The sequence below is a fragment of the Rhopilema esculentum genome, chromosome 13, assembly GCF_057945365.1.
Source record: "Rhopilema esculentum isolate cy_ngs chromosome 13, ASM5794536v1, whole genome shotgun sequence".
Classification (NCBI taxonomy): Eukaryota; Metazoa; Cnidaria; class Scyphozoa; order Rhizostomeae; family Rhizostomatidae; genus Rhopilema; species Rhopilema esculentum.
Window position 1 is genome coordinate 6,377,288 of NC_142827.1, and position 27,271 is coordinate 6,404,558.

At 37.4% G+C, this 27,271-nt stretch overlaps 2 protein-coding genes across 2 annotated transcripts in view; one reads left to right on the forward strand and one right to left on the reverse strand.

Annotated features, from left to right (window-relative positions):
- The window catches only part of LOC135692001 (cholesterol transporter ABCA5), a 41,415-nt gene extending 23,991 nt beyond the window's left edge, over positions 1-17,424 (forward strand). Inside the window, exons 16-27 of the mRNA XM_065210016.2 lie at positions 79-228; positions 740-847; positions 1,356-1,456; positions 3,030-3,171; positions 3,300-3,455; positions 4,970-5,142; positions 8,414-8,489; positions 9,017-9,111; positions 12,070-12,186; positions 13,497-13,604; positions 14,155-14,285; positions 16,270-17,424. Coding sequence (XP_065066088.2) covers positions 79-228; positions 740-847; positions 1,356-1,456; positions 3,030-3,171; positions 3,300-3,455; positions 4,970-5,142; positions 8,414-8,489; positions 9,017-9,111; positions 12,070-12,186; positions 13,497-13,604; positions 14,155-14,285; positions 16,270-16,415 — 1,503 coding nt within the window. The 3' untranslated portion in view covers positions 16,416-17,424. The remainder of the gene's footprint in view (positions 1-78; positions 229-739; positions 848-1,355; positions 1,457-3,029; positions 3,172-3,299; positions 3,456-4,969; positions 5,143-8,413; positions 8,490-9,016; positions 9,112-12,069; positions 12,187-13,496; positions 13,605-14,154; positions 14,286-16,269) is intronic.
- A 4,584-nt stretch (positions 17,425-22,008) lies between these two features.
- On the reverse strand, positions 22,009-26,711 carry LOC135685041 (zinc finger MYM-type protein 1). Its single transcript, XM_065200771.2, has 3 exons — positions 26,018-26,711; positions 25,183-25,383; positions 22,009-24,848 (listed from the first exon to the last, which is right to left on the reverse strand). The coding sequence occupies exons 1-3, from the start codon at positions 26,328-26,330 to the stop codon at positions 22,603-22,605; spliced, it is 2,760 nt and encodes a 919-aa protein (XP_065056843.1). The 5' UTR covers positions 26,331-26,711; the 3' UTR covers positions 22,009-22,602.
- Positions 26,712-27,271: the final 560 nt, after the last annotated feature.

Sequence of the window (27,271 nt, forward strand, 5' to 3'; positions counted from 1 at the left end):
TTCAACTAAATTGGGTAAACTGTTTCCTTGTGTTTTTATTCAATTCAATATTTGTAAATAAACTTCTTATTTCTACAGCTAGCACTTGGACCCTATATGGCCGTGTCAATTACTGATATGGTATCTGGCAGCATTGAGATGGAAAAAGCAGTTTCCATTGTTCACTTGGTCTTCCTCATTCTCGACCCTCCGTACGCAGTTATGGGGGGCTTATACTTTATAACCAGGGTTAGTGTATATATACTTCCTCTTATGACTAACCACCGATTGGTTTTCCAAAGCCAATAGGCTCCATGAACACCAGTATATAAATTTTGTTGGAATTTGTTTTTTTCTGTGCTATGATTGGACAAAACTATAGGCCAATCAAAGGTGACCAATCGCTTGTGTTTCAAACCAATCAGAAAGACTGTTTTTGTGCCGCGCTCTTTAATGCAGATGAGGCTACAAGAAAGCAGAGTCAGGTGATGGAAATTGCTTGAGGATTTACATTGTTGCCCATCTAAATGTTTGCTATAATGTACCATCAACCTTCGCCAGTCCTTGTTTTATACTACTAAATATCAATTAAAGTACGTAGCTATGAGTTATTGTATTTACAAGTACCAGTTACTGTGATAGGTTTTACCAAGTAAAGAGTGAATATGCTGATAACAGATATTGTCCCTTTCTTTGTCATTTTGTTTATCAAGCTTTGTACTGCTGATTTTATTTACCTTAAATATCTTTTTCTTATTAGATTTGGAGGGTAGAAGCACTTATCGCTCAAGATAATGACGTCAAAATACCAGCCAGTAAATACTTTGAGTTGTCACTGGCTAATGGATTGCCCATAACGTTTATCGTTGTAGGTGTCCATCAGTTTATACCAATTTGGCTGTATCTTAAAAATTGCTGATCTTTTGCCATACACTGTTTCTGCCTAGAATACTGGTCTTAGAAATCTGTCTTTAATGTTTGATGCTGTTATTCTATGTATCCTAGAATTGTTAAATTCTTTAGCGTGTTTTAAAAGCATAGACAAGGAACTATGAAAATGAAGATTAATCATACCGTTTACCACTTCTCGGCGTTGTGATATATTGATCTTTAAAGCAGTTGGGTTGTTGGGGATTGCCTTGCTTTCAATGATCGAAAACTGATTTCCACAATAGCTACTAAATCATCAGTTGGATGAGTTGATGAAACATTGAATTGCCGAATCGCAGAATCTTTGAATTTCTAACTAACTGAATGTTAAATAACTCGTTGAATTACTTATTACAATTAATATATCGTTGGAATTTTATTTGACTAAGTCACCTAATTGTTAATCTGCACACAAATGTTGTTTGACGGTCATTTTTTTCTCTTAGTTGACTATCCAGCTGTTCTTGTACAGCTACCTCCTAGCCACTCTGGACCTTTGGTTTGCTGGAGGAGTAGTCCAGTTTCCTTTCAGTTTATGCTGTGGAAGGTAATATAAACAAATGTTTAGATGCCTTATCATAAATAGTTCAGTGGTTGACTATCCAGCTGTTCTTGTACAGCTATCTCGTGGCCACTCTAGACCTTTGGTTTGCTGGAGGAGTAGTCCAGTTTCCTTTCAGTTTATGCTGTGGAAGGTAATATGAACAAATGTTTAGATGCTGTATCATAAATAGTTCAGTGGTTGACTAGCCAGCTGTTCTTGTACAGCTATCTCGTGGCCACTCTAGACCTTTGGTTTGCTGGAGGAGTAGTCCAGTTTCCTTTCAGTTCATGCTGTGGAAGGTAAATTAACAAATGTTTAGATGCCTTATCATAAATAGTTCAGTGGTTGATTATCCAGCTATTTTTGTACAGCTATCTCGTGGCCACTCTAGACCTTTGGTTTGCTAAAGGAGTAGTCCAGTTTCCTTTCAGTTTATGCTGTGGAAGGTAATATAAACAAATGTTTAGATGCTGTATCATAAATAGTTCAGTGGTTGACTATCTAGCTGTTCTTGTACAGTTACCTCCTAGCCACTCTGGACCTTTGGTTTGCAGGAGGAGTAGTGCAGTTTCTTTTCAGTTTATGCTGTCGAAGGTAATATAAACAAATGTTTAGATGCTGTATCATAAATAGTTCAGTGGTTGACTATCCAGCTGTTCTTGTACAGCTACCTCGTAGCCACTTTGGACCTTTGGTTTGCTGGGAGGTAGTGCAGTTTCCTTTCAGTTTATGCTGTCGAAGGTAATATAAACAAATGTTTAGATGCTGTATCATAAATAGTTCAGTGGTTGACTATCCAGCTGTTCTTGTACAGCTACCTCGTAGCCACTTTGGACCTTTGGTTTGCTGGAGGAGTAGAGCAGTTTCCTTTCAGTTTATGCTGTGGAAGGTAATATAAACAAATGTTTAGATGCTATATCTTACAAGAGTTCAGTGGAAGTAATTTCATTAGCAGCTTCAGCTACGAAATTTTTTTATTATTTCAAAGTTGTTTTGAAATGGTTACAGTTATATATTATAACCCCATAGCACATATAACTGAAACATGTTTTTTATCGAAATCGTGGCTCTGGTTTCTGTGAATATTTAACTAAGGTTACAGTTTTCATCTTCATCTCCTTGAACCTAATTGTGCTCGTTAGCCACCATTTATATAATTGATTTCAAATAATTACTGCCTAGCGATCGTCATAAGGTGATCGATACTGTATAGGCAGAACTGTAGATGCTTTTAGTGGGTATAACTTCTACTGCGACTTTCACAATTGCTGTCATCAGACAATTTTTCGAAGTCGTATGTTAGCTACTGTTTCATAAGCTAGCTCAACCATCTTTATTTGAGTTTTCTTCTTTAGGTTGCTTGTTATATCAATACTATATCAATTTCTTTTTATTTCTTGAATTTTAACATACTTATGAGACCACTAATCTATTTTGTGGTTTCTTCTACTGACCAATGCCAACAGAAGAACCGTTGTGCTGTACAGAACGTTTTCGTTGTGTAAACATCTTCAAAATCCAGGTAACGAAGTAAATAAGCAGTTGCCTGATCATATTTTTTTGTTATTTTTACTAGAAAGTCTTCTTCTGCTTCGAAAGTCGATGATTCAAGTGAAACAGAGCAGACAGAAATGAATGAAGATGTCAAGGAAGAAATCCAAACCGTTACAGATCTTTGTAATCAAGGAGCGCAGTCAGATAGAGCGGTAATTGTAGAGGTATGAAAGTGAATCCAGAAATCTTCGCCATTTATTATCTTTAGAATTATCTCCACCTTAATTACTTTAAGATATATAGATTTCCTCTTAACTAAGCACATGATAATTTTTTTTGGAATTCCTTAAAGGGCCTGAGAAAGTATTTTGGAAAAAAGAAAATTGTCAATGATGTCTACCTGGACGTGAAACGCGGAGAAATCTTTGGATTGCTTGGGCCTAATGGAGCAGGTAAAACGACAACACTGAATGTGATGACGGCTGACTATAGAGCTACAACCGGGGAGGTAATTCCAACCAATGCTTACTTTATAATGTTTTGTTTCGGTATACCAACAATGCTGGACACAGCTGTTGGGAAAAACCTCTACGTGAGTAGCATGCATGCGAGTAGCAATTACGTGCATAGCATGCATGTAAAGTCCTATATTAAACTCTAGTTCAATGTTGGTGCATATGCACTCTGATAGTAGAGATATTAAGGCTAAATGGGGGAGGTGGGTTTGGAAAGTTTAAATACAGTTTGTCTTGGATTTTAGATATTTGAAGGCAAAAGTAATGTGAACCCCCTCTTCCGTTCACCATTCAAAATTAATGTATATGTACCTTGATAGAAGAGATATAATTGTATGACAGTAATATAACAGTAATTTAATTTGTGGGGAGATAAACAATCTAAACACCGTCTGCGTGGATTATAAGTCCATTAGCAAACGACTATTTTTTATGCCTTTACAGCGTTGTTGAATTAAAAGAAGCTTGTTTGCTCTTCTTAGAAAACAAAATAAAAATTTTAAAGGACCTTGACTGATAGCAGCTTCTGAGCAAGCTGACCAAGTTTCTTATCCTTTATAAATGTAGATTACTATTATTAAAGAGTCAAAATTGAATTGACTATTTTATAGGTAAAAATTGTACTGGTACATGAACTAGTTTTTGTAAGCAAAGGAAGTACAACGTGTGATCGAAGCACTTGATTATAAAAAGTACTTCGTTTGGTTTTCGCTAAATGAATATATTTCTATGCAGTTAAGATAAGAAATCTTTAGTGCCAAAACTACGAGTCGTTGATTTTAATTGATGAAAGAGAGCTTCAAGATCCTTCTGCTGGAAATAGACACGTTATTTCTTTTGGAGAAAATTTAGCGACGTGTGGGTGCTTTTTCGGTGAATTTTCAAACCTATCAGCAAATAAAGGTTGTCACACTCACTTTTTTGGCAAATGAGGCCTGACTATCTTCCTGGAGCGAAAAATCTAGCGCTCGCATTGCTTACACCCTATCAAATTAAAGACAAGTTAAGAACAATCCAGCCTCAGATTTTTGAAAAAAATTAAGAACAGTCAGCCTGAACTTAACTTTACTGGTTCTTATAAAAAAGAGTGTAAGGTATAAATGAGTGAATATTAAGAATGACTTTGGAAACGTACGATCGATATAAGGTGAAAACAAAAGAAAGAAGAAAGTTACTTTGGTAAAATCACAAGCACTGCTGAAAGTAAACACCAAATTAACATTAGAATTAAACCGCAGATTGTAGTTTTTATGATAATGTTCGTTGTTGGTTCGGAGCATTTTTCCGAGATTTTGCCTCTTTCTATTCGATTTGCAGTACATTAATGCCCCTTCTCATAACCTTGTTAATTTTCACATCATTAAAGTCGCCTTTTAAACTCTTTTTATGAACAAAGGAGCATAATCTTCGTTTTTCCACAATTTCACATTGAACTAATACTCAGCAATATCCTTGACTGAAATGTTTCGTTCTATTTAAGCAATTATTGTATCTTTATTATTTAAAGGTTTTCCTCGATGGACACAGCACTACCTCTGAGCTGGCCAGTGCGCTAATGGGCCTTGGCTATTGTCCGCAAATCGATGCCTTATGGGAGCTTGTTACCTTAGAAGAGCATCTGAAATGTTTCACCTTGATAAAGGGTGTGCCAAGAGATCAGGCTGATGATCTTGTCAGGCAGTGAGTATGACGCCAGCGAAAGCTGTGTGACAAAATCTTCTTTCCATTGTAATTATCATGTTCCTAGGGTAATTATTCATTTAAAAAAATGATTTTGAGAAATATTCCGAGTAAAATATCACGTAAAACAGCCTGCTCAAAGCCAACACAAAGTCAACAACAAGTACTATTACTTTGGGAGGGAAGATATCTCTTGGATACTTCCATTATCCTCAATATCTAATCAAAAAACGATTTGAAATTTACAATAAATCAGTTTTCAAATTCTATATAAACAATCCCAATCCCTTTTTTCAAACGCCGTTTTAAACAACAAATGGATGTATAAGTCAAAATCTTTGATGGTTAGTAGGATGGCTTAAATCAAATTTTTAATGGAATTGTTCACTTTGTGATAAAAGCATGAAAATTGGTACACATGCAGTTTTGCATGCCAAGAAAAAAGAGCTATATAAGCACTTTGGCCAACTCCCTGAAAGTCTTTTGTTAAACTGAGAAGGCCGTTCCCAGACTTTTAGCTCATTTCTTCAAAGACAGCAGCATCAAAGAGTCAATTCAAAGCCTCTATATAAATTCAATCATGTAGAATCTAAAAATAAATGCAACTAAAAAGCAAAATTCTAAGAAAATGCTATTTTTAAACATGAACACTCGTTCCCAGACCAAGAGTTGCATTTGCAACCTTATAAGATAGTTATAAGAGAGCAACTTACTTACCAAAGAGGAGTCATCTGGAACAATTCTCTGGAAAAGCAGCTGCAGCTCCCCTCTCCTTGTGAATTGGGATGATAAAAGATGAGACCGGTTCATATGAGCCACATTGTACAAACCTTCCAGATGCCTCTAAAGCCTTCAAGGAATTTATTTCGTGCAAATGCAACAAGGGATGCAAGATAGGTTGCAAATGCCAAAAGGTGGCTCTTCGGTGTCCCCAACTCTGGTTTGTGAAGGAGACTATGAAAGGCAGTGACTTTGGATTAACTATCTGAGCCAGAGAAGCTCCCTTAAAGCACAGAAAACTGCTGCGCCATAATTGTTGAAAGTTGAATGAATGTTCATCCCTCGCACATTCCCAAGATTTATCGGTCCGCATCATGACTTACCAATAGTTGTACCTGTTATAGATTTTCCCATAAACCCAACTCGAAGATCTAGAAAAGAATGTCTTAACTAGTCTAAGAAAGGGAAAAACTTTTCTACATTTTGCTACCAAGCAACAAAAGTTTCATTACTTCCAAAAATCAAGCTTAAAAAGTCTTGGAAAAAGTACATTTGCTTTAAAAATAGCAACAAGAGACCATTTTACTGTCTTTCATTTTGTGTAAGAATTTAGCGCATTAGATTTGATACTACAACCGTTATTGCCCACTTATAAAATAAATCCAGCACAATTACCGAATAGCCTTATTTAGAGGTCTGGGAACGAGTGTTCATGTGTCCAAAAAGTATTTCCTGGAATTTTACTTGTTAGTTGCATTTATTTTTAGATTCTACATGATTGAATTGATATAGTGGCATTGATTGATTCTTTTATGCTGCTGTTTTCGAAGAAATGGGCTAAAGGTCTGGGGATGGCATTCTTATTCTAAGAATAGATTCTCAAGGAGTTGGTCAAAGACCACTTTTTATAGCTCATTTTACTCAGCATGCAAAACTGTTTATGTGTACCAATTTTCATGCTTTTGTGACAAAGCGCACAATTATTAATTATTTTACTGGTTTCTGAACAATTTGTTATAAAATGCAATTTTCATAAAAGATTGGCGGGGTGTCCCTTCGTTTCTTGCTCCCTAGCAGAGTCTGTTGTTCGTCGTTGTTGTTCTGGTCAGTTTTGTGTCCTCTCTGACCCACAAAAATGAGCGCCGAACATCCAACGCCTATTGTATAATTCATCTCAATGGAATCTGGACAATCCTAAACCAACTGAGACATTGTGCTTTAAAGACCCCGTTTATACTGTGCCGGATAAATATTATCCGCAAAAAATTTTTTTCAGATTGATTTGCGTTTACACTGTGCCGTACAAATTTTGTCCTCTTTGCCCTACCGTTTACTCTGTGCCGAATAATTGCCCAAAACGAAGTCATCTATAGGCAACAAAATCACACTAGCAACAAAATTAACTAACAGCGAAAAGATTGTTTGCATATAACAAAACTCCCGCCAAAATGCCAAAGGTGCAAACATTTTTCATTCTCTCTTCAGGATCATCTGCTTCTCGTTCAGACGAAGTCCGAGGATTTTGTCAAAAAATTAGGCCTAGACAGTTTTAATAATTCGTTCTCTTTTCGGAAACAAAATGACTCTGAAATATCGAAGATGTAGGGAAGGGTAACAATGATTCCAATGTCACGTGGACAGACGAAGATGCTGCACTTTTAACACGTATTTATCGACTGCAAGGCAGCCAAAGTAGCGAAAATAAAATTTATCCGGATAAAGCCGTTTACACTGTACTTTAACAACCTGTGTTATTAATGAAGTTATAGTCTCAAAGGACGAATTAATATGTAGTGAAGTCGATGGTAAAGAGACGTACGTCAGGTGTTTATCTCATTCTAAAACCAACTAACTTTCTGAACAAAAACAGCTGACTGTAACTAGCGTAGCGTGACATAAATAAACACACAGCGAAGAGACAGCGATGTACACAAAAGAATAAAGAGACAAATAAGGGAATGGAAATGTCATTACAGGTCACTACAGTACCACATAGCTATCTTCCTATCTGAACTAACTTTGTTCGGATAGCCGCTCTCAAATTTGTGCGGATAGCGTGGGCTAGAATGTAAAAGTTTGATTACAAACAAGCAACATAACCATTTTGGTTCGACTGGATGTTCGCCTTTGTCTGCTGATTTCGCTTCCATTTTAATATCCTCTTTTTTTTACATTAGCAAAATCAGATTTGAGATCATTATCATTTGTTTCCAGACTTTTAGTATTATGAAAAATGTTGTATAATAAACAATGTAAAAGATCAAGAGACGAGAACATCAGTTGAAAAAGAAGACGTCATTGGCATTTTTTTTAAAAAACGAAGAAATTTCCATTTGAAAGTTCGAAGAAAAGATTTAGAATTACCAATCATTACCAAAAGATTTAGATATTCAATTTGTTCGTAGTTTTCTTCGAATATTGGCTATTCCACCCATTTAGAAACAAGATAGCATTAAATTTAAGTTAATTAATGGAGCAGTATGTTTTCTGCAGACTCCTGTATACAATTTTTGCATCTCTTTTTGATGGATATCGAATTTTTTGCCACCAGCTATATGGATGCTTTGAGAATCCAAGAACATGCTGGTACAAGAGCGGGCCAATTGTCAGGCGGTACAAAACGGAAGGTTTGTTGGCATTTTGTCTAATCGCCTTTTCCCTATTGAATAGATGAAATCCAATCGTGTTATAATACTGTTATTTCGCAAACAGCAAAAGTTAAGTTAATTTTATAAATCACTTATTCAATTAATTATTGTGGGTAATTGCTTAATGAGCTCGTTGCAAGATGACAACAAAGAATGGAAACATTGGGTATTGTTTCAAAGTACTATTGGTCTAATGATCAGAGGGTGAAATTTTTCCAGTTGCGGATCAAGATTATCGCGAGAGGAAGAATAGCGGGTTTGGTTGGTTTCTTGGTTTTGACCGGTCAGATTTCGTTGAACCTCACATAACTGAAGAGTCCCAATGATAAAGATTTTGCTGTCCAAAGAATTTTTTATTTTTGTTGTTGAAAACTTTTCAATTGTCGTATCTCTTAGAGTATGCTTCCATGCTTTACTGGTTTGCTACTTTGAGAGGGGGAGGGGTGTGCGGTGGATTTGAGTGTTAATTCTTTAATTGGTCGATTCCTTTGAATCTTCTTTTGCAGCTTTGCTTTTTAAACAGCATGTGTGGTAACCCAAACGTGGTGCTCATGGATGAACCATCAACTGGAATGGACCCTTCTTCTAAAAGATTTCTATGGTGGGTTCACTTTTTTGCTTATAATTGTTGCTAAAAGACTTCGAACAACAACAACTTTAACAAAAAAGCATGAATTGATACCATCCCAATATCTCCTGGAGGTATGTGTCAGGTACCATCAACTGGAATGGACCATTTCTAAAATAATGTTTATGGTGGGTTCATTTGTTTGTTTATAATTGTTAATTAAGAACATCGAACAACAACTTTAATAAAAAAAGCACGAATTGATACCTTCCAATATCTCCTGGAGGTATGTGTCCTAAAAGATTTCTATTGTGGGTTCACTTTTTTGCATTTAGTTGTTGCCAAAAGATTAACGTCAACAGTAAGCAGGAAATGAAACCATCCCTATATCTTTTAAAAAACTTTGTTACTAAAAATGGAGGTGTATGTCAGGAAGCATGTTTTCTATCAGGGGCGGACTGGCTCCAAATTTAGGGCCCGGGCTAATTCGTCAAGAAAGGCCCTGAAAATCAGAAATAAGTTTAAGGGTATCCCAAAGTTGTTTGTTGTGTCACTTTTTTATACTTGCTTAAAACGTTATTGGAATATTGCTATTAATTCTAATTAGTAACCACCAGGGATGTAGGCGTAGGTTTAAAATATTTACAAGGGTGATCTACAATCCTTACTCCAGGTCAGCATCATTTTCACTAGAAATTTAATTCTGCCGTAGAATAATAGATGAGAGAAAATCATGACATTGCGGGGGGGATTATTGTTTTCTAGCTGAAGAGCGGCCTCAGTGATAAAAAACGGCGAATGGTATTTAGAAGGGTCACCTTTTTCGATCACTGAGGCTCTGGCACCCAGGGTAGAACTCGATGAAATATCTAAGTTATTCAAGAAATATCTAAGTTATTCAAGAAAATCTTAATATGTAATTTTACAGTCAAAGCATAATAGGGATTGATGTTTTTTCGATCAATAGTTGAGCAGCCAGGCTAATTGATTGTTTGCACAGCAACCAAGATGGTAACATCAGTAACATAGGATGGGCAGGCGAAATGTTACTGAAGTAGGGGAGGGGGTGAAATGTTTAGATTGTTCAGGGCTTAAATAAAGGCCACCACCATGGTTAGGAATTCTGGCCGAATTCAAAAATTTTTTTCGAAATATTACATTACAGAGATTGCCAGAAAATGCATCTAGAATATTTGCCACATCAAGTTTGACGAAAAGACATCCTAGGCAGCAAATACAAGCTTTCATTTACAATAATTCCCCATCCCCTACTAATATCAAATTACCAAAAAGCCAAGATCTTATTCTCAAGCGACAAAACCAGAATTTCCGACACACATAACTTTGAACAAATTTGAAATGCAATTAGTAAAATCCTATCTTGTCTATTGAAGACAGTAAATAAAATTTTCTCAGTACGAAACTTTCAAGAGTAACGAGTCTTCCTTTCTATGTTTAGATGTCAATTCATGTCTACATTTCTATGAGCATAAAGCTTGTAATGCATCTAAGTCTTCCAGCTGTATCTCGTGTCTTTTTTTTTGTTTAGTTTACAATGACAGACATTCAAAACTTATTCATTTTTGCCTGCCCGTAGACTGCTAAACTGGATTGGAGGGCATGGATGAAAATATTTAAATTTTTCTATACCTGCCTTACGAAATACTGTCAGATCAAGCTGCGCTTATAAGATATTCAAACACAATTTTTGCAAATTATTGACAGGGGGTATTGCCCCCATACCCCCAGTGTCTACGGGCCTGTTATTTTGCAAAGTTCGTCAGGTCAAATCTCGCATGGTTTTCGCCACGTCAGCATATTTTTGAATTTAAACTAGCACAGTTAGACCACACCAATGGAATTATGCCGAAATTTTGCCGACGAAACACACCAAAATTTGGCGTAAGAAACGATGTTGTATACCTAAGATCTTTGGCAAATCATTCATGTTTTATACTGGAGCAAAGTATGGAAGTACTGCAACAAAAATTTTCAGAGCTGAGGGGGTTGAGCCCTTCTGCTGTTTTGATCTATACTCTCAAATCTATTTGGTTAGCATTAAAATAATGAACCTTCCTAGAAATTGTCATGTCCTTACCACCTTAACCTATGATTAAATGAAAACATTGAAACTGCGGGCCTGAAGAGAAAATTTATCAGATTTTGGAACTTCTAGTTATGTATCGTATTATTGCATTAGAGACAGTGAGCCCTGGGCCCAGGATTCTCCTTGCTTACATGGGGCCCCAATTTTGGAAAATGCTTTTTCCCAACTTGAAGCGCTTTTATATTAGAAATACATTTTATGTGCTGACCAATAACTTGTCAAACCATATCATTCTTGGTGTATCCTGATAAGAGCATTTCCTCGAATTTCTAGTGATGCAATGCATGTTCAAAGGCCAGCTGATTTTATGTTTATCTTTTGTATTACTGTATCATAGCACTGTTGTAGTGCTATTCAACAACAAGAGGGGCTTTTACAAAAAATTTAGTCCAAGAAAAGTAGCAAAATTAGAAAGGGGTAATTTTTGCATTAACAAGGGTCTCAACTCCCTTTTTCCCTAGCACTGCGCCTCTGTTTCAGAGATGTTTTGGTTGCAAAGTTTTGTCTATTTAGTGTTATGTTTGGGCAGCCCTTTATTCCTGTCTGAGAGCCAAATTTACGTTGTTTTGTTTCCTGGTATGAAAGTTGAGGCCTTTCAGACTTTCTAGCAGACTTTAATGTACATTTATTTGAAACATTAAGAAAGACTATCGTCTGATGAACCTACACCAACTCTGTGAGGATATTTGCAAAATGTTTATTTCCTGTTAACACCCTTTTTTATTATGCTTTGATTTTAAATGAAATTTTTTAGTATTCCTGAAGTCTTAAGAAGCACCAGAGACCTGTAGCTGGGTCTTTTCTGGACACGGGGTCGCAGCTAACACATTCTTTCAAATGTTCCAAAATATTCCACTGCTTTAAGTGCCATTATTTTTTTCTAGGAACGTGATAAGTGCCAATATCAAAGGAAGCCGTGGTGCAATTCTCACTACCCACTCGATGGAAGAGGCGGACGCCTTGTGCTCTAGAATTGGCATCCTTGTAAAAGGTCGACTAAAGTAAGAATTTCCTTTACATATAAATTACCACTAATAATAGAGACTGACATGAAGATTTGCCAGTTGGGATTCAAGGATTTTTCTTAGTGCACAAAATAAGAGAATTATCCCTGTCGATCTACATTGATCTCTGCCAGTAACTTTTTTGCCTAATTTTATCCTGTCGATTAGCAATTCTTTAATAATCTTTTAAGAAGACGCAGTTGATCCTCTTTGTCAAAAGGTTCAGTTAGTAATAACTAAGTACTTAATTGTCCTTGGATAATCTTAAGCTTTGAATAAAACTGGTTGGTAGTGGTGACATTTTTGCCAGGTCATATGACATGTTCAATGCTCGGCTTTCAGTATTGACAATTTCAATTGCGAACCTGCCGCTCTAGTAACATTCAACAGTCTCATTATCAGGCAATCGTTTATATCTGGAGGCCAAATTAACGTAGACAGTCAAATGAATTGTACTTTTGATAATTGCGGGAAGATTTAGTCGCAATGGAGATGATTATCTGTGATTACGGATTCTGTGATAAATTTTTGGGAGAGAAGTTTTTATTTAAGGGACACATAAAATCAACTTGGGGAAATTAACTTGGGGAAAAGTTTGGTATCCTCCTAAGATGGGCTTATCAGGCGTGACCGCAAGTTTGAGTGTACATCTACCATCTTCGTCTTATTTTATTACCACTACCTTATCCAATTTTCACGAAATGACACAAAAAAGGACATATTGTACCAGACAGACATACACAATTCTTTCTATAGGTTGAAGATATCCCCAGCATATTATCATTTTTATGTCCTTTACCTTTCCACGGAAGATCGTTGAAAATTGAAGTCTGACCAAGCTATCACAACCCAGCCAACATAATTTTTTCCCATGCACATTGAAATTGTCCATCAGATCTAATACAAACGTTAAGACAGGTCATATGTTTCTAAGATATACCTATAGAAAAAAGCACTAACAGAAATTGTAAAAATTAAAGAAAAATGTTTAGCATTGACATAATGCAAAAAGAGGTTGTGTAATCTAACAACAGCATTGGCAAATTGAGAGGCCTATTAAACCGTTGCTTCTCCTTCCCCCATTCCTAGTGACATGTGTATCGCGTTTATGGCTGTCTTTGATATTGATTGTGTTTATTAGAGCCTATCGTAACATGACAGCATTTTGAACTTTATTATCAGCGGTGTATTTCTTTAATGTTTTTCATATTAAGTTGGAAAAGCGAAGCGTTTTTAGAAGGTTGTGCTTTTTACATTTTGACAATTATGTTTGAATAGTTTTTGCAGAAAATATATGTTGCCTTTAGATGTGTCGGAACAACTCAGGAACTTAAGAGTAACTACGGAGGAGGCTATACAATAGAGATCAAATGTATGACAGATGAACTGGTACCGCTTGCGGATAGAATGACCAAGTTTGTATATATTTCGTTCGCCATTATAATTAACAAAAAATTTCTACCTCTTTTCGAAGAAGGCAAAAAATTCAGGATGGTACTTTTCCTGTAAGCTAGTTTGAGCAGCAAGATAATAGGTATTTCTGGAATTGGTCTTTGAATGCTAATGTTTCATTTAGTTTTCATTTCATTTTGCGTTACCTAAAACACCAATTTTTAAAGAGGAGATGTTTAAACGACAAAGCCCCACTTGTAGAATTTTACAGCAATTCCTCAACATAGATGAAAATAACACTATTTACCACTAACTGAGAAGATTTAAAAGCAATCTGTCTCGTTGTGGATTGGTTAACGAGAACAATAGCTGGAACAATAGCCTAAACACAATTCCAGCGCTCCGCCATATTTTTTACAATGCGATAAATTTAAGGGGGACTGGAAAAAATAAAAAATCCCTTTGTTCTTATAATCAATTAACGTCGAGACAGATTGCCTTCAAGTGGCTTTAGATTTTTCCACTTAAAGGCTCCGCTCTGACACCGACAATTTTTTTGTTTTTATTTTGCAGAGTTCAAGCTTTTGTTAAAGAGATGTTTCCTGGTGCTGTAGAGACAGAATGTTTTGGTCAGAGGTTGACCTACAAGGTTCCAAAAGATGATGTTGGTAAACTGTCTGAGATATTCAATCAACTCGAAGAAGGTATAATCATATTTAGCAACAAATGCTTTTTGAGCAAGATGGTATTTCTAAAATTTTCACGGCAAAACAGAAAAATCCGGTCTGGATAATCCGATTATTCTTGTGTCATATAACTCGAGGAGTTTTTTTGACTGCATTAACGAATTACAGATCGCCTAGGTCATTAACGAATCACAGATCGCCTAGGACATCTAGCGAAACATGATACCTATCCGGACTTTTCATGTCCGTCGTTTTCACATCTTGTTGCGTTGAGTTTTTCAAATGAAGTACAGGCAACCTTGTAACGGTGAATGTCTGTGTGATGGGATTGATAAATTTACGGCTTCATGTCAGTGGTAGTTTTTCTAAGTTTCTTAATTTCTCTTTTAAGAACAAATTTCAATGATTAAAATTTAGAATCAACTCGGCTTTCAAAGTCACCCTACTTCAAATCATTACAGAATGCTCTAGGGCGAACCCACCTTTAAGATTGGTCGACTTAACCTGGGGCTAACCTTCGTAAGTTTTAACCTTGGTTAGTTTTAACCTGGGGCGGACCCAGGTTAGTTTGTGTCGTGTAAACAGGGCTTAAGAAAAACCACTGGCACCTCAAACAGTTGTGTGTAGACCGGTTTCGCGCAATATCAGGGCTCGCCAGTACAGCTAGACTGGAAGAGGACCTCGAACTGACCTAGAGCCAGCAATTAGGATGTCAGTAGCAATGCATGTTATAGGTAGTGTAGAAAGGCAAAGAAGTGCACATGAATCTTAGAAACTCGACATTCTCTTTAAACAGTATGAGCAGGCATGGCAAAGCAGTGCAAAGGTTTTGGCGTACATTTGAATGGAAATTAGATAGGGAATCATCAATTAGTTTCCATTTGAACATAAGTGGTTGCTTATGTTAAATGTTTTGTACCACCGCCTTATGTTCTGGGGGGGGGGGGGGGTAAAGATACAACCCTATACTACCTAACCTTTGTATTTACATAGGAAAACTTCAAATTTTACGCGAGAACAGCTAAACATTGTTTGATAAGGAAAATTGTTAGGAAACAAGGAAATTGGATTTTTTTCTGTACAATACAGAATTAGAAACGTACTGGCTGGTGTAATTATCAAATTTAAACGGAAACAGAAGCTTACCAGTGTACCAGCATTGATAATTAAAGAAAACTGTACAAAGAGGGGAGGGAAGTCACTCTAATTTTAAGGCGAGAGTGAGCGGTCAGCTTTTATACGTCATTTGGTCGTCTATTGTCCTGCAGCGGTAAATTTAAACTGATCTTTGCTTCTGCTTATAACTGTTGTTTATCATCGCATGCATTTTATACTTTGATGATTTCCGGCGTTGGGATTCGCTGCTTCCATCCATCAAATTGCATAAGAACAAGAGTTAGTTTATTGAAAATGAATAACTGCTTAAATGCTTGTTCTAGAAAACAAACCTTGTTTAAAGTCTATTAAAAATCGGGATTCCACAGGGCTCATGTCTTTGGCCGATTCATTGTCTGTTAATTTGTGCTTATTTTCAGATGTAACTTGAAGAGAAGCCTCCCACTGGTTTTCAAGACAGATCAACCAAATTTCAAAACTGTTTGCTTCTTAATTAACACAATTGCACACACAATGTTTGGAAATATACAGGGCCATTTTAATATACTAGCTAGGGGGGGGGGGGCAATTGCACCTAAAGCCTAGTGACTTTCCATTGTTTTAGATATCATTGGTTAAGTATCATAGCAGATAGAGAGAGGGGTGCCAAGTGTTATTTCTCCAATGTATTTTTTGTAGCAATTTTATCCATTTTCATCAAGGTGGCCTAAAATTTGATATGGCATGAAGTTTATATGTATCGTTTTTGACGTTTACCTACTTTTTTTACTATGGTGGGTTTTGTAGCCTCCCCTGAAATATATTTTTGCTTAAGCAGTCTCTGGTCTTATCATATTTTTCTCTTTATTTTATGATTCCAGTTTAATGTATTGCTTTACTCGATCAGGTAAAAGAAATCTTGGAATTGAAGAGTACAGTTTTAGCCAGGCTACTCTTGAACAAGTGTTTTTGGAGTTCGCGAAAGAGCAGGATGAGGAGCTAACTGGCAAGGATGAAGGGAAGGGTAAGCCACGAGACAGCATTGCTGCATGATTATAGGTAGATTCCTGGACAAATTATAACGTTAATTTTACTTGATTAGTAAATATATAGCTACAAATTGGATTTAGTATAAACTGATTTCAGAGAACCTTTTATTGATTCAATGCACTCGCTTCGTACCCAATTTTCTCATGTTTATTTGAAAGTAGTTATAACTCACTTCATTTAACTTCATCGACGTTTAGGCTATTGTCAGTGGAGAACATTTTCAAACAAGCCCTTATGCAAACGTTTTGCTCTATTTTAATGTAGGATGATTAGGACTGATTTTTAGGTAAATCTTTGTTGTTTACAACGTCATGTTTGTTGTGGATATTTTGATTTTCGAAAATTGAACTCTAATTCCTATGATTAGGCTCTTTGGTAATTTAAAATTTTCCTGATTGTAACAAAAATTTTCCTTCATATTCAACCCAATTTATGCCAACTACAATCTGGAATTTTTTTTATTGGGGCAAAATTTGGCATCGTGTGCTTTTTCAAATTGTTTACCATGTTCTGTTTTTAGATTTTTTTAGCAAATCGTTCAGTTTTCATTCAAAAATATATTTTTCAGATTGTTTACAGCTTCGAATATTGAATTTCATAAATTTTGAACTGTGAAAAGCATACTGAATCGTGAAACGTTGAGCCACTTGTATCGTCTTGAGAATGTCTTAACGGGTACTAGGTAAATATTGCAAGCCACGACCTCAAATAATCAGATGAGTGCTCTCCAGTTTTTTGTTGTAAGTGTTGCTACGTCGCAGCTTTTATTTCAGGACATTGTCGTACAGTTGTTAAAGTTTTTTATCGTTCACAAATGCCCATTAGAGCATACAACCAAGATACGTCACAACTTGTGAATATTTCATCTCTGAATTTTTGTCAAATATATCATGAAACTTAGAATTACTCGTATACTATATCATGACAACATATCTTAATTCATTGCTATGTACACTTGAAAGAGGAATTATTAATCACCTACCAATGAACAATTTTAGCCTGCATTTATAAACTCTTTTGTCTTCTGTCACTCCTCGTTTGCTTCCAAAGGTCATTTGAGGGTTCCTTGTTTGTATTCTAAATTTAGGGGGCAGGAGGGAGATGTCACATTTGTGACTTTTAATACTGGGATGTGCCTTTTGAGAAGTATTTACATGGTCAATTAAGAAATTGTAATATCAATAACCATTCCAAGCCTTTTTTCTCTAGTTTTCGATCAAACCACATAGAATATGCAATGTCCACATTTCTCGCTGTAATATTTTCAATAATACCACCACCACCCTCCTTTCTCCCTTTAACCCACTGCCACAAATTTGGGTCGCGAACCAATCATGTATTGCGGCCCGTACACAAAGTTGTCGTTGGAATTTTACCGATTTCCCGCCCCCTCGTTTCATTGTTTTTTCTTTTCCTCTGGGGACAATGTTCTCCATGATTTTACTGTGGGCTTTTCATTGAATTTATTTATAAGAATTGTGGGCCAGAGATCACGCAGAATGTAACATGTTGTGACTGCTTGGTTAAAGAAGAATGCAAATTTAACCATTCATCCTGATCCTGCGAATCCTTGTTTAATCCAATCGAATGCCCTCAGCATAAGGCGTTGCATACACATGGAACACAATTCAAGGCAATATCACTATTTGCATAAAGCTATGCAACACAACAAGGCAGCTTTACAATCAAGGAAATTAACGAAGAATCTGGAAAAAAGTAAGGACAGGTGTTACCAGAGCATACCACCCCCCAGACCCCCCACCCCTCCCAAGAAAAATTATGCCCAGTTTGCGTTTAAAGGGGTTTTTTAGCATTGCACGTCTATTTTTCGGTGTCTTTTTCCTTTAACAAAATTTTTTCCCACCTCTATACTTTCATTTTTTTGAAATTTCTTCACCCGCTATTTTTGTGTTTCTTTGCCTTTCTTTTTTCGTTCACCCACGACACGTTGCACACTTAAATATGCTTGAACGTGACAACGGCTGGTGTCTTGGTAGTGATTTAAAATAAAAAGTTTCAAATCAGCTTGCGTGGTTCAAATATTGTTACTTGACACTGGCTTCCTTATTCAGAAAAATTGAATGCTATATCCAATCGGTATCGCGAGAAAAATTCCTTTGAGTGCGTATACCCGTGGGCTGTGGCCTATTGGGACTGTTGCTGCGTTTCACGATGCAAGCTAACGTTACTATTGGTTCAAGGATCAGTCTCTTCTTTTATGTTTTTGGCGTTGGGAGAGGGTCCCGTGCTGTTCATATGGAGTTGTTTTTGATGGTAAGGCTCGAGGATGCAACAATAATAAGAAGAGCAGCGTCGTCAAAGTTGAGAACGGAAAGGAAATATCTAAGGCTATGGGAAGTAGCATGAGAAGAATTGAAGTTCATGAAGAATTGAAGTGCTTGAAATGCACCCAACTGTACACTTACGAAGACAAATGGTTTGTAAGATTGACTTCAGATTTCTTTTTTTGGCGTTGGGAGAGGGTCCCTTCCAACGCTCATTATTTGGCTAGGGCATGCCTCGTACTTCTTATTGTTATTACATTTTAGAGTTCTCTTATTACTGAATATAAAATTTGACAAGTTATTGATGTACTGTCTCTAGTAAACGTACCCAATAAACACCGCCATGACCAGTCTTGCAATTTTACTACAATTTTCTGATATTGGTGCTTATTACAAACTAATTGCACGCGTCATGCTACCCCCTATTGCCGAAAGATTCGAAATTTGGGAGGTTACAACCCCGGGAGGGGGGTAACTAAGCCTAGTTTTGGACGGGGACATGGCATTTTGTTCAAAATATGGACAAAATATGAATTCAGCGCATTTCTGAAAAACGTGACCCATGATCCATAATTCTACCTGTTTATTCAAATGGTACTCATAATTCCGCACATATTTCAAAATGGTCTTCAAGGCAAAGCATTAGAAATTCCTTCGTTGAATTTTTGTGAATTTTGTCCCGGCCTCGCATAAGCCCCCCCCCCCCCCAGACATGCCAATTTTGATGTTATTGTAATCCATGATAAATCAAATGTTCAATGAGAAACAAAAACATATGGGCTGCCGTTATCGCCAAAATTGTACATATTCTTTTTAGTAAAATTGTATCGTGCATTTTATAAAATGGTACCATTAGTTGTCTAAAATTGTACCGTATGTTTCATTAAAGGTACCTTCTGTTTTATAAAATGGCACCATTTGTTTTTTAAAATTGTACCGTCTATTTCATTAAGGGTACCCTCTGTTTTATAAAATGTTATCATTTGTTGTATAAAATTGTACCGTTTTTTGTTAAGGGTACCTTCTGTTTTATAAAATGGTACCATTAGTTTTGTATAATGGCACCCCTCTGTTTTGTAAAGTGATATTTTTTCTGGAGTCTTGGAAACAGCAGAGCAGTACAGAGCATTAGCGTGGTGTCCTGGTGTGTGTTTGGCCACAGTAATGGCGGACGAAGAACTTGCAGATGCTGCTCGATTTTTGTCAAGATTTGCATCGCGGCTTTCTTCAACTCCAACGACTTCAAATACCCCGGCAAGTAGATGTCTTCAGGCAAGCGTGTTACTGAGTCAATGAAACTGATGGCGTCCTCAACAAAATCAACAGTTATTAAAATATCACCAAAATCAATATTATTATTAGCATTTAAAATAAAAGATACTTTTTCGATACTTTGGCGTACAATTTCTATGGGCTCTTCTATTGTGCTTTCAAAAGAAGTCATTTAAGGTCCTCGGGCCTATTGTGTCTTAGTACTCTTGATGCTCTATGTTTGGTAGTTCCAGGTTCCAGGCTCCAAATAATAAAAGGATATCAGGTTAAGATAAAATTTACTATGTTATGAAACATGAAAATTTTCTAAATCAGAGAGTAGCATTTTACAAAGAAGAAAGTGCCATTTTATAGCATAGGAGTACCATTTCACAAAACATCTAGTACCATTTTAAAAACAGAGAGTACCATTTTACAAAAGAAAGGGTACCATTTTATAAAACAGCGGGTACCATGTTTTGAAACGGATACAATTTAATGAAACAAAAGCTACCATTTCGTGAAACAGAGGGTAACATTGTTCGAAACTAGGTACCATTTGGTGAAACAGAAGGTACAATTTCAGGAAACAAACATTACCGTATTATAAATGCAAGGTACAATTTTACAAAAAAGCATCTACATAATTTTGGCGGTAACGGCACCCCATAAAACAAAAATAAGCAAGTATTTTCATGATGTTTTTGTTTTGTTGTAAAAATTGACAGTTTGTATGCGTTTTGTGAGAATAAATTGCTATAATTAACAAAAGAAGAGGAGGTCGTGTGTTAGCAATGGAGGGAGGTCTAGTGTTTGAAAAAGATTAGAGATTCTGCTTGTATTCGTTTTTATTTGTATTCGTTTATTCCTTGTCTACGTAACCACTGGTAAAATATGATAAGTCATACGCCTCAAATTTTTCAGGGTCCAAATTCCATCTTAGCATGTGCTGTTGTCCTATATGTTTCCCCTTTTCATTTATTTCTTAATTTCTTTGTTCCTTTACATCGACATAACCTTCTTCATGAAGTAGTCGATTGATCGCGTAGAAGTAGAAGTAGAAAATTCTTCCAAATCCCCAAAGAACTTACTATGTACATATATCACCACACACCCTAGATGCTATCCTACATTGCTTCTGATTCTAAATTTCTAGCACGAACAAGAATGCGATTCGTTGTCACCATCTCGCCATTAAACAAGGTATGACTTTTTTTATTTATGCATGCTCAACTTTTTTTACGTTTAAAATAAAAATTTATGTTAGATTAATAGCGGAGCAAATTATTGTTTTAAACGGGAATGGTGTTGAATGTATCGCCAAATCAACACGTTACTTGAAGAAACACTTTGCTTTCCTTTAAAGTGCATATCAAAAGCTTGCTCAGTCGTATCGATTCTGATTTCCATGGTGCCTGTCTTCAGGTTTCTCTACATCTCCGGCTACTTGAATAACTACAAAATTTACTGTTAGTTGGGGAAATTTCACACGTTTTTTTTATAAAAAAGTTTTTTCAGCCCAGCCCTCCAACTTTTGTAGCTATTTCCTAATTTCAGCACTAAACTTTTAACACTTTCAATGCATGCGCAGTGATAAAGAAGATGAAATGCTATAAATATGCTATTCTTCTCAAAAACCCTCAACGTCATACTGTATTCGTCGTTTCCTGTTCAGCACATTACTGTATTGTTGAAATATTTCACTCTTGCACAGCAATTTCCTTTGAAATTTTGAATATCTAAATTTTTCAACTTTCTTAGGTTTTAAAGATCGAGCCCTGAACTTTCTTAACTTTTTGAAGATCCGAGCACAACTTTCTTACAAAATACCTTCTTATAAAAAAACGTGTAACCAAAAAGTTCTAGGTTTTGATAGAAAATGAAGAAAGTTTTCACAAGCAAAACGTTCTCCTCCCGGTTACCGCAACTTGTTAGCATGAGAATTCGGATGTACATAGGCCACAAGTGTAAACATTAAAAAATTTCCTCGTCATTTACACCAACAAATAGGCCCTAGACGCACTGATTTCTGACATAAAACTCATTACTTTGTCAAAGTGGAAAACAGTGGTGGCGCTAGGTTTCCTCCGACAAAGGGGCTAGCACTTCCGACGGAGGGGCTAATTTTTTTAGAGAACGATAGGGCTAGGGGGCGACAAGGAATTGTAAGGGTACTGGAGACCGAAGGCGAGCGTTGCGAGCCGAAAATTCGGGGGGTCCGGGGGTACTCCCCCGGGAAAATTTTGGTGGCTACACCCATTAGATTGGCTAAAAATGCTATCAAAATGGTGTAATCGTGTTTTTTACTACGTTTTTTGACATATTACTAAGGGCACGTTTGCCCCCTCCCTTGCCCCTCCTAGCAAAGGGCAGGAGGGGCGCTTGCCCCCCCGCGCCCCCCTTCTCCGGCGTCCCTGGAAATTTTTTTTGAAAGCTGCCTCTAGATAAGCTTAAAACTACTCTAAATCTTTACAACTCATCAAACGTTGCCAATTCAAGTAGGGCCTATCTTTGGAAAGTATGAATTTAAATAAAAAGCAACCAACTGAACTTAAGGAAAACTGGAACACAACGTAACTTTATAGGAACAGACCTAAGCGGTGGAATACGCACTTCTACATATCGAAAATTCAAGTCCAAGAATCAAAATTGTTTCACAGAGCAATTCTACTCTTCGGGAACTTAGCCTTAAATCTGTCTACTACTGAGTCCAAGTCAAGAGCACTTCCACGGGCACGATGAATACCTAGCATCATCAGACTGTCTAGACGCTCGTCCTTCATAAGTGAGCGCAGATCACTCTTGATGAGGCGCATAGAGCTGAAGCTGCGTTCACATTCGGCTGAAGAGACTGGCAAAGTGCATGCGATGGATACAAGCCGGTGCAGCTCAAAGAAAGCTTCATTTAGCTTTTCCAAGTGTGCCTCTAGTTGCAGAAGTGTGCTTGGGCGGTGTTTTTCTTCTTTTCTTGAGAGCATATATTTAAATGTGGCAATTTCACTGCGTAGTGCACCAATTTCAGACTGAAAAAGCTCAGCAAAATTGACAAGAGTTGTTGGGTCCAAGTAGCTTTTCGACTTGGGGGCCAATGCAGTTATGCCTTTCATGATCTTTATGTTTTTTTCGTCAAACCGCTTGCAAAGTTCTGCAGTTGTTCTGTTTAGTATTTCTTTGACATTTTGTACGTAGCCATCAAACCCGCTTGCTACTTGAGGCTCTGAAGATGCTTCCACAACAAACTCTCGAAGAGAAGCAGGCGTTGCCCTCTTTCTTGGTGGTCTTTTTTCTTCCGGCAATTCCAAGCGATCCGCTGCTTCTTCGGCAGTATCCCAGAACTCTTGAATCTTATCCCTGCTTTGACAGTCATCCAGTTCATCTTTCAATGTTGCAATGAGATCAATGGCTTGACTCAAATCATTGGAGGGTTTCTGCAACATGTCAGACGCAAATTTGGCTTTGTTCAAGACGTGTCGGATGGCAAACAGGTATCTCACAAATTTCCTGTCAATCTGCAGAAGATAACCAGTAGCTTCTGTTCTGCGACCGGGGTTCGTATCTGTGTCAATCACATCCTGCAGGACTTCCACCAAGATATCCAACCGCTCCCAGAAAACATTGAATTGCTTCGCCTGGCAAGACCATCTCGTGTCAGAAACTTTTCCAATTTCCATCACATGAACCTTGTGATCCTCTTGGACCTTTACCCATCGTACATGAACGGTGCTGCTGCTCAGAAAAGAATGCAGGCTTCTGAATAGCGATATCATGTCTGCCACACAACTGATTGATTTCACAACATCGACGATCACAAGGTTCAATCGATGACAAAAGCAATGGACGTAGTAAGCCATTTCAGCACCGGTTTTCAGAGGAAGTTTCCTTTGAACGCCATTCAGGTGACCAGAAACAACAGAAGCTCCATCGTAGCCTTGCCCCACGCATGCTTTCATGTTGGCTTCGATGCGTTGCAATCGTTCAATTATTGTGTCTGAAAGACCATCTGCATCTAAACTTTGCGCCTCAGCAATGCCAATAAATTCCTCATGTATGGCATTCTCGTAGCAGTAACGGACTGCAACAACAAGCTGCTCTTTTTTGCTTCTATCTTTAGACTCATCTGAAAGGACGGTAAAATACTGAGCCTTATTGAGCTCACTTTTTATTTGCTCAAGAACCATGTCTTTCATAATGTCTAAGATGGCATTCTGTACGCTGTGGTGAGTATACTTTGCATTTTTCGGGCCAGTGCGGATTTTGTCAGCAACAACTGGGTCATGCCTTGCAAGAAGACCAAGTATCGCAAGAAAATTACCACAAGAAGGTCCATAGTCTAGAGCTTCTTTATTTATATCGGCAACACGAAATGAACCTCCAGTCTCACGTTGGGCAATCTTCCGCTGAGCAGTGAGAAGCAGGACTTCGCAAATCACTCGCATGTAATGCCTGTTGTCTTTAACCAGTTTCGAATAAGCGGCATCATGAAGTGTGGCAATGGTCTGAAAATTTCCAGACTTAACGTTTTCATAGTGCGCTTTAGCAGCTACACTTTGGGCATGAAGATGGCTGGTTTGATGTTGCAAGAGTTTGTTATCATTCACTTTGGTGCCATAGCATCTTTTCCAATTGCGCAAGCCTTGACTAACAAACGCTGGATCCTTCCGATTCTCTGAAAAATTACGACAGTGGAAACAGAAGATGGCATCCTCCATTTGCGAATACTCAATCCAGGGATACTTTTCATACAGCAAAGGTGTGAATGCGCGATGCTGATTGCCAATCAAATGTGTAGGGAAGGAAATATTACGAGGCTGCACAGGTCCGCCGTCTTTGGTTGAGGATATGTCCTTGGGGCCAGCGACGGATAGTGTAAGTTGCGGTCCTCTCGAATCTCCTTGAAGTGCTAAAACGAAAAAAATTATCCATCACACTTTGCAAACTTTTTTCCTGTTAAGTTCTTGGCAGTGCCCTATTTTATATCTGAGAAGTGCCTCTTTTCATTGTTTTAGACTTTTCTTTGAGCTTTAGTGCGAAAGAGGCTATGGGAGCCAAAGTGGCTGCTTATATGCAAAACTTTTCCGGGCGAGCATGCCCCCGTGCCCTTCTAGCAGGGTTTGCCTTCGTCTTAATTACATACCAAGGTGCCCTTTTTTCACGCGCCCTTCCACTTTTTAGTACCCCCCTACGCCGCTGGTTAATGGAGAGTTACGATTATATCTGATAGCTAGTTAGTATACCTTCGGCTGATAATCCTGCAGGATCAACTTCATCTTCCAACTCGAGTTCCAACTGTTCCAAATTTTCCTCGATATCCTCGTTGCTGTCGCTTTCATTTGCTGCTTCCACAATGTCCGACATCGACTGTTCGGCTTCCGAAATGGTGACGTAGTTGTCAGCATCTACATTCGTGACTTCGGGGTCCAAGCTAGAAGTTGTACCTGGAAGTTTAAACAAATGATTTACTACCCTGTTTTACATGTGTGAAAAAGATTATAATATCTCCTGGGAGATGGACAAAAAGGCATTTTTACTAATCAATCTTTTGTGACTCTTAATATCAAAATCATCCAAAAAATTATTTTTATTTGTAAATAAAACGAAGAAATTTATACGTCTAACAAGGTTTATTCCTCATCCAGTCATAGCCAGGTATATTTGTTTAAATATGTCGCAGTCGCAGTGAAATCCCATATTATATAGGTCCGAAAATAAGAAACTTTTAATTTCTGGAGAGCTAGGTTTCCTATAAAAATACACGTTTTTTTCTTAATAAGGAACTTGTTTATAAAAAAAACTAGAAGGATTTATCGTAAATAGTAATAGATGGTTTCCCTTAAAAATAGTAAAAAATAAGAAATTTGGAAACTATTAGTACTCTGGGCTTGAGTCAAGTTTCTTATAAATAAAAAAACGTGTACGTAGAAGCAAAACACTACAAATATGTATGGTTGGGATGGGGTAAAATGGCTTAGCTACTACGTAAATGAGTTTGATTGTTTTTATGGCTGAAGCCCTTTGCTAAGTGTTTTTCCTCGTATTAAAAGGACTTAAATATTAAAACGTATAACATACCACGTTCGATTTGCTCTTCGTCTTGAATTTTCGAAATTTCAACTTCTTGTTCTTCGGGGTCTTCTGTTGTTCTTTCAGTTTCAAAATCATTAACCTTTCGTTTCTTTGGAAAAGTACCGCCTTTTGATTGAAAAAATGTTTTTATTTTTCTCTGCTGCGAGTCCGTTTCAACTATTGCCGTCGTAGGAGCAGTCCTTCCCATTGCAGCCAAATCTTTGTGCTTGGACTTCGTGTGGCGGGCAGCGTAATCATTGTTAAATACGTCATTACATATACTACATCTAACACTGAAACGGGTAACATTTGTTGCCATATCGCTATCGCACAAAAATATTCCGATGTTGTAGGTTGGTTATAGCAAGCAAGATTTGGACGAACTGCACTATCCATAACATAAGATCAAATTTAACAGCATGCGGAAAACACCTGGTACTGAACATCTAAACAACCAATTCAAACTTCTTATAACAGATTATTATTTACCATGAAATTGATGTGTCGATGAGTTGTTTTGGGATGAGCTTCCTGAATTCTGATAACAGTCCTTTTAGAAATTTCTATTTCCGCCAAAACTTAAAAAATTCGCTCCGACAAAAAAAATTCAAGCATAATTTATCTTCCGACGGAGGGGCTAGCCTCCTCCGACGGGGGGGCTGTAGCCCCCCCTGCCCCCCCTCTGGCGCCACCACTGGTGGAAAATTAAGAACCCTTTTTCAAATTTGACAGAGATAATCCGATTTCCGCTTGGAATTTGAGCGCGCTGCGCTGCAGTTTACGCCGCATTTCTGCCGCAGCGTGCAATTAGATGCGACAGAATTTTCCTGAAGTTTGTATTTTGTTTCAGACGCAGAATTTAATTAACCCCTCACGAATTTAATATGGTGCAAAATCCTGCGCAGCGCCACCGATGTGATTCTCTTTTCTAATTTCTTCATGACAAAATGGCGCAAACAAATCAGTTCTTGGCCATTCTTAAAACGTTGATGAATAACAATAACATGCTTGTGAAGAATCGAAGAAGACGAGCTAGTGAGAAAAAACTGAGACATCTTCTTCTGACCACTCTGCAGCCGAGGCAGTCAATATTGTCAATTTGGTTTCAAATTATATTGTTGATGACAAGCAGTCCGTGTCTGTATGCTAGGTTTTCCCATTCTTCGTTTTCTCGCAGAAACGATTTAAGTTTCGATCGAAAGGCAGCCATTATATATAACCAAAGACTATGAGATTTTGGCGGGCACAGCACAACTATAC

What these genes read in the sequence shown, in the direction of transcription:
- LOC135685041 (XM_065200771.2), bottom strand. Translation starts at nt 26,330, where the DNA reads ATGGCAACAAATGTTACCCGTTTCAGTGTTAGATGTAGTATATGTAAT. An exon ending in CGAAGAGCAAATCGAACGTG is followed by an intron (nt 25,384 to 26,017) that starts GTATGTTATACG and finishes TTAAACTTCCAG; the next exon opens with GTACAACTTCTAGCTTGGAC. An exon ending in TGCAGGATTATCAGCCGAAG is followed by an intron (nt 24,849 to 25,182) that starts GTATACTAACTA and finishes TTTTCGTTTTAG; the next exon opens with CACTTCAAGGAGATTCGAGA.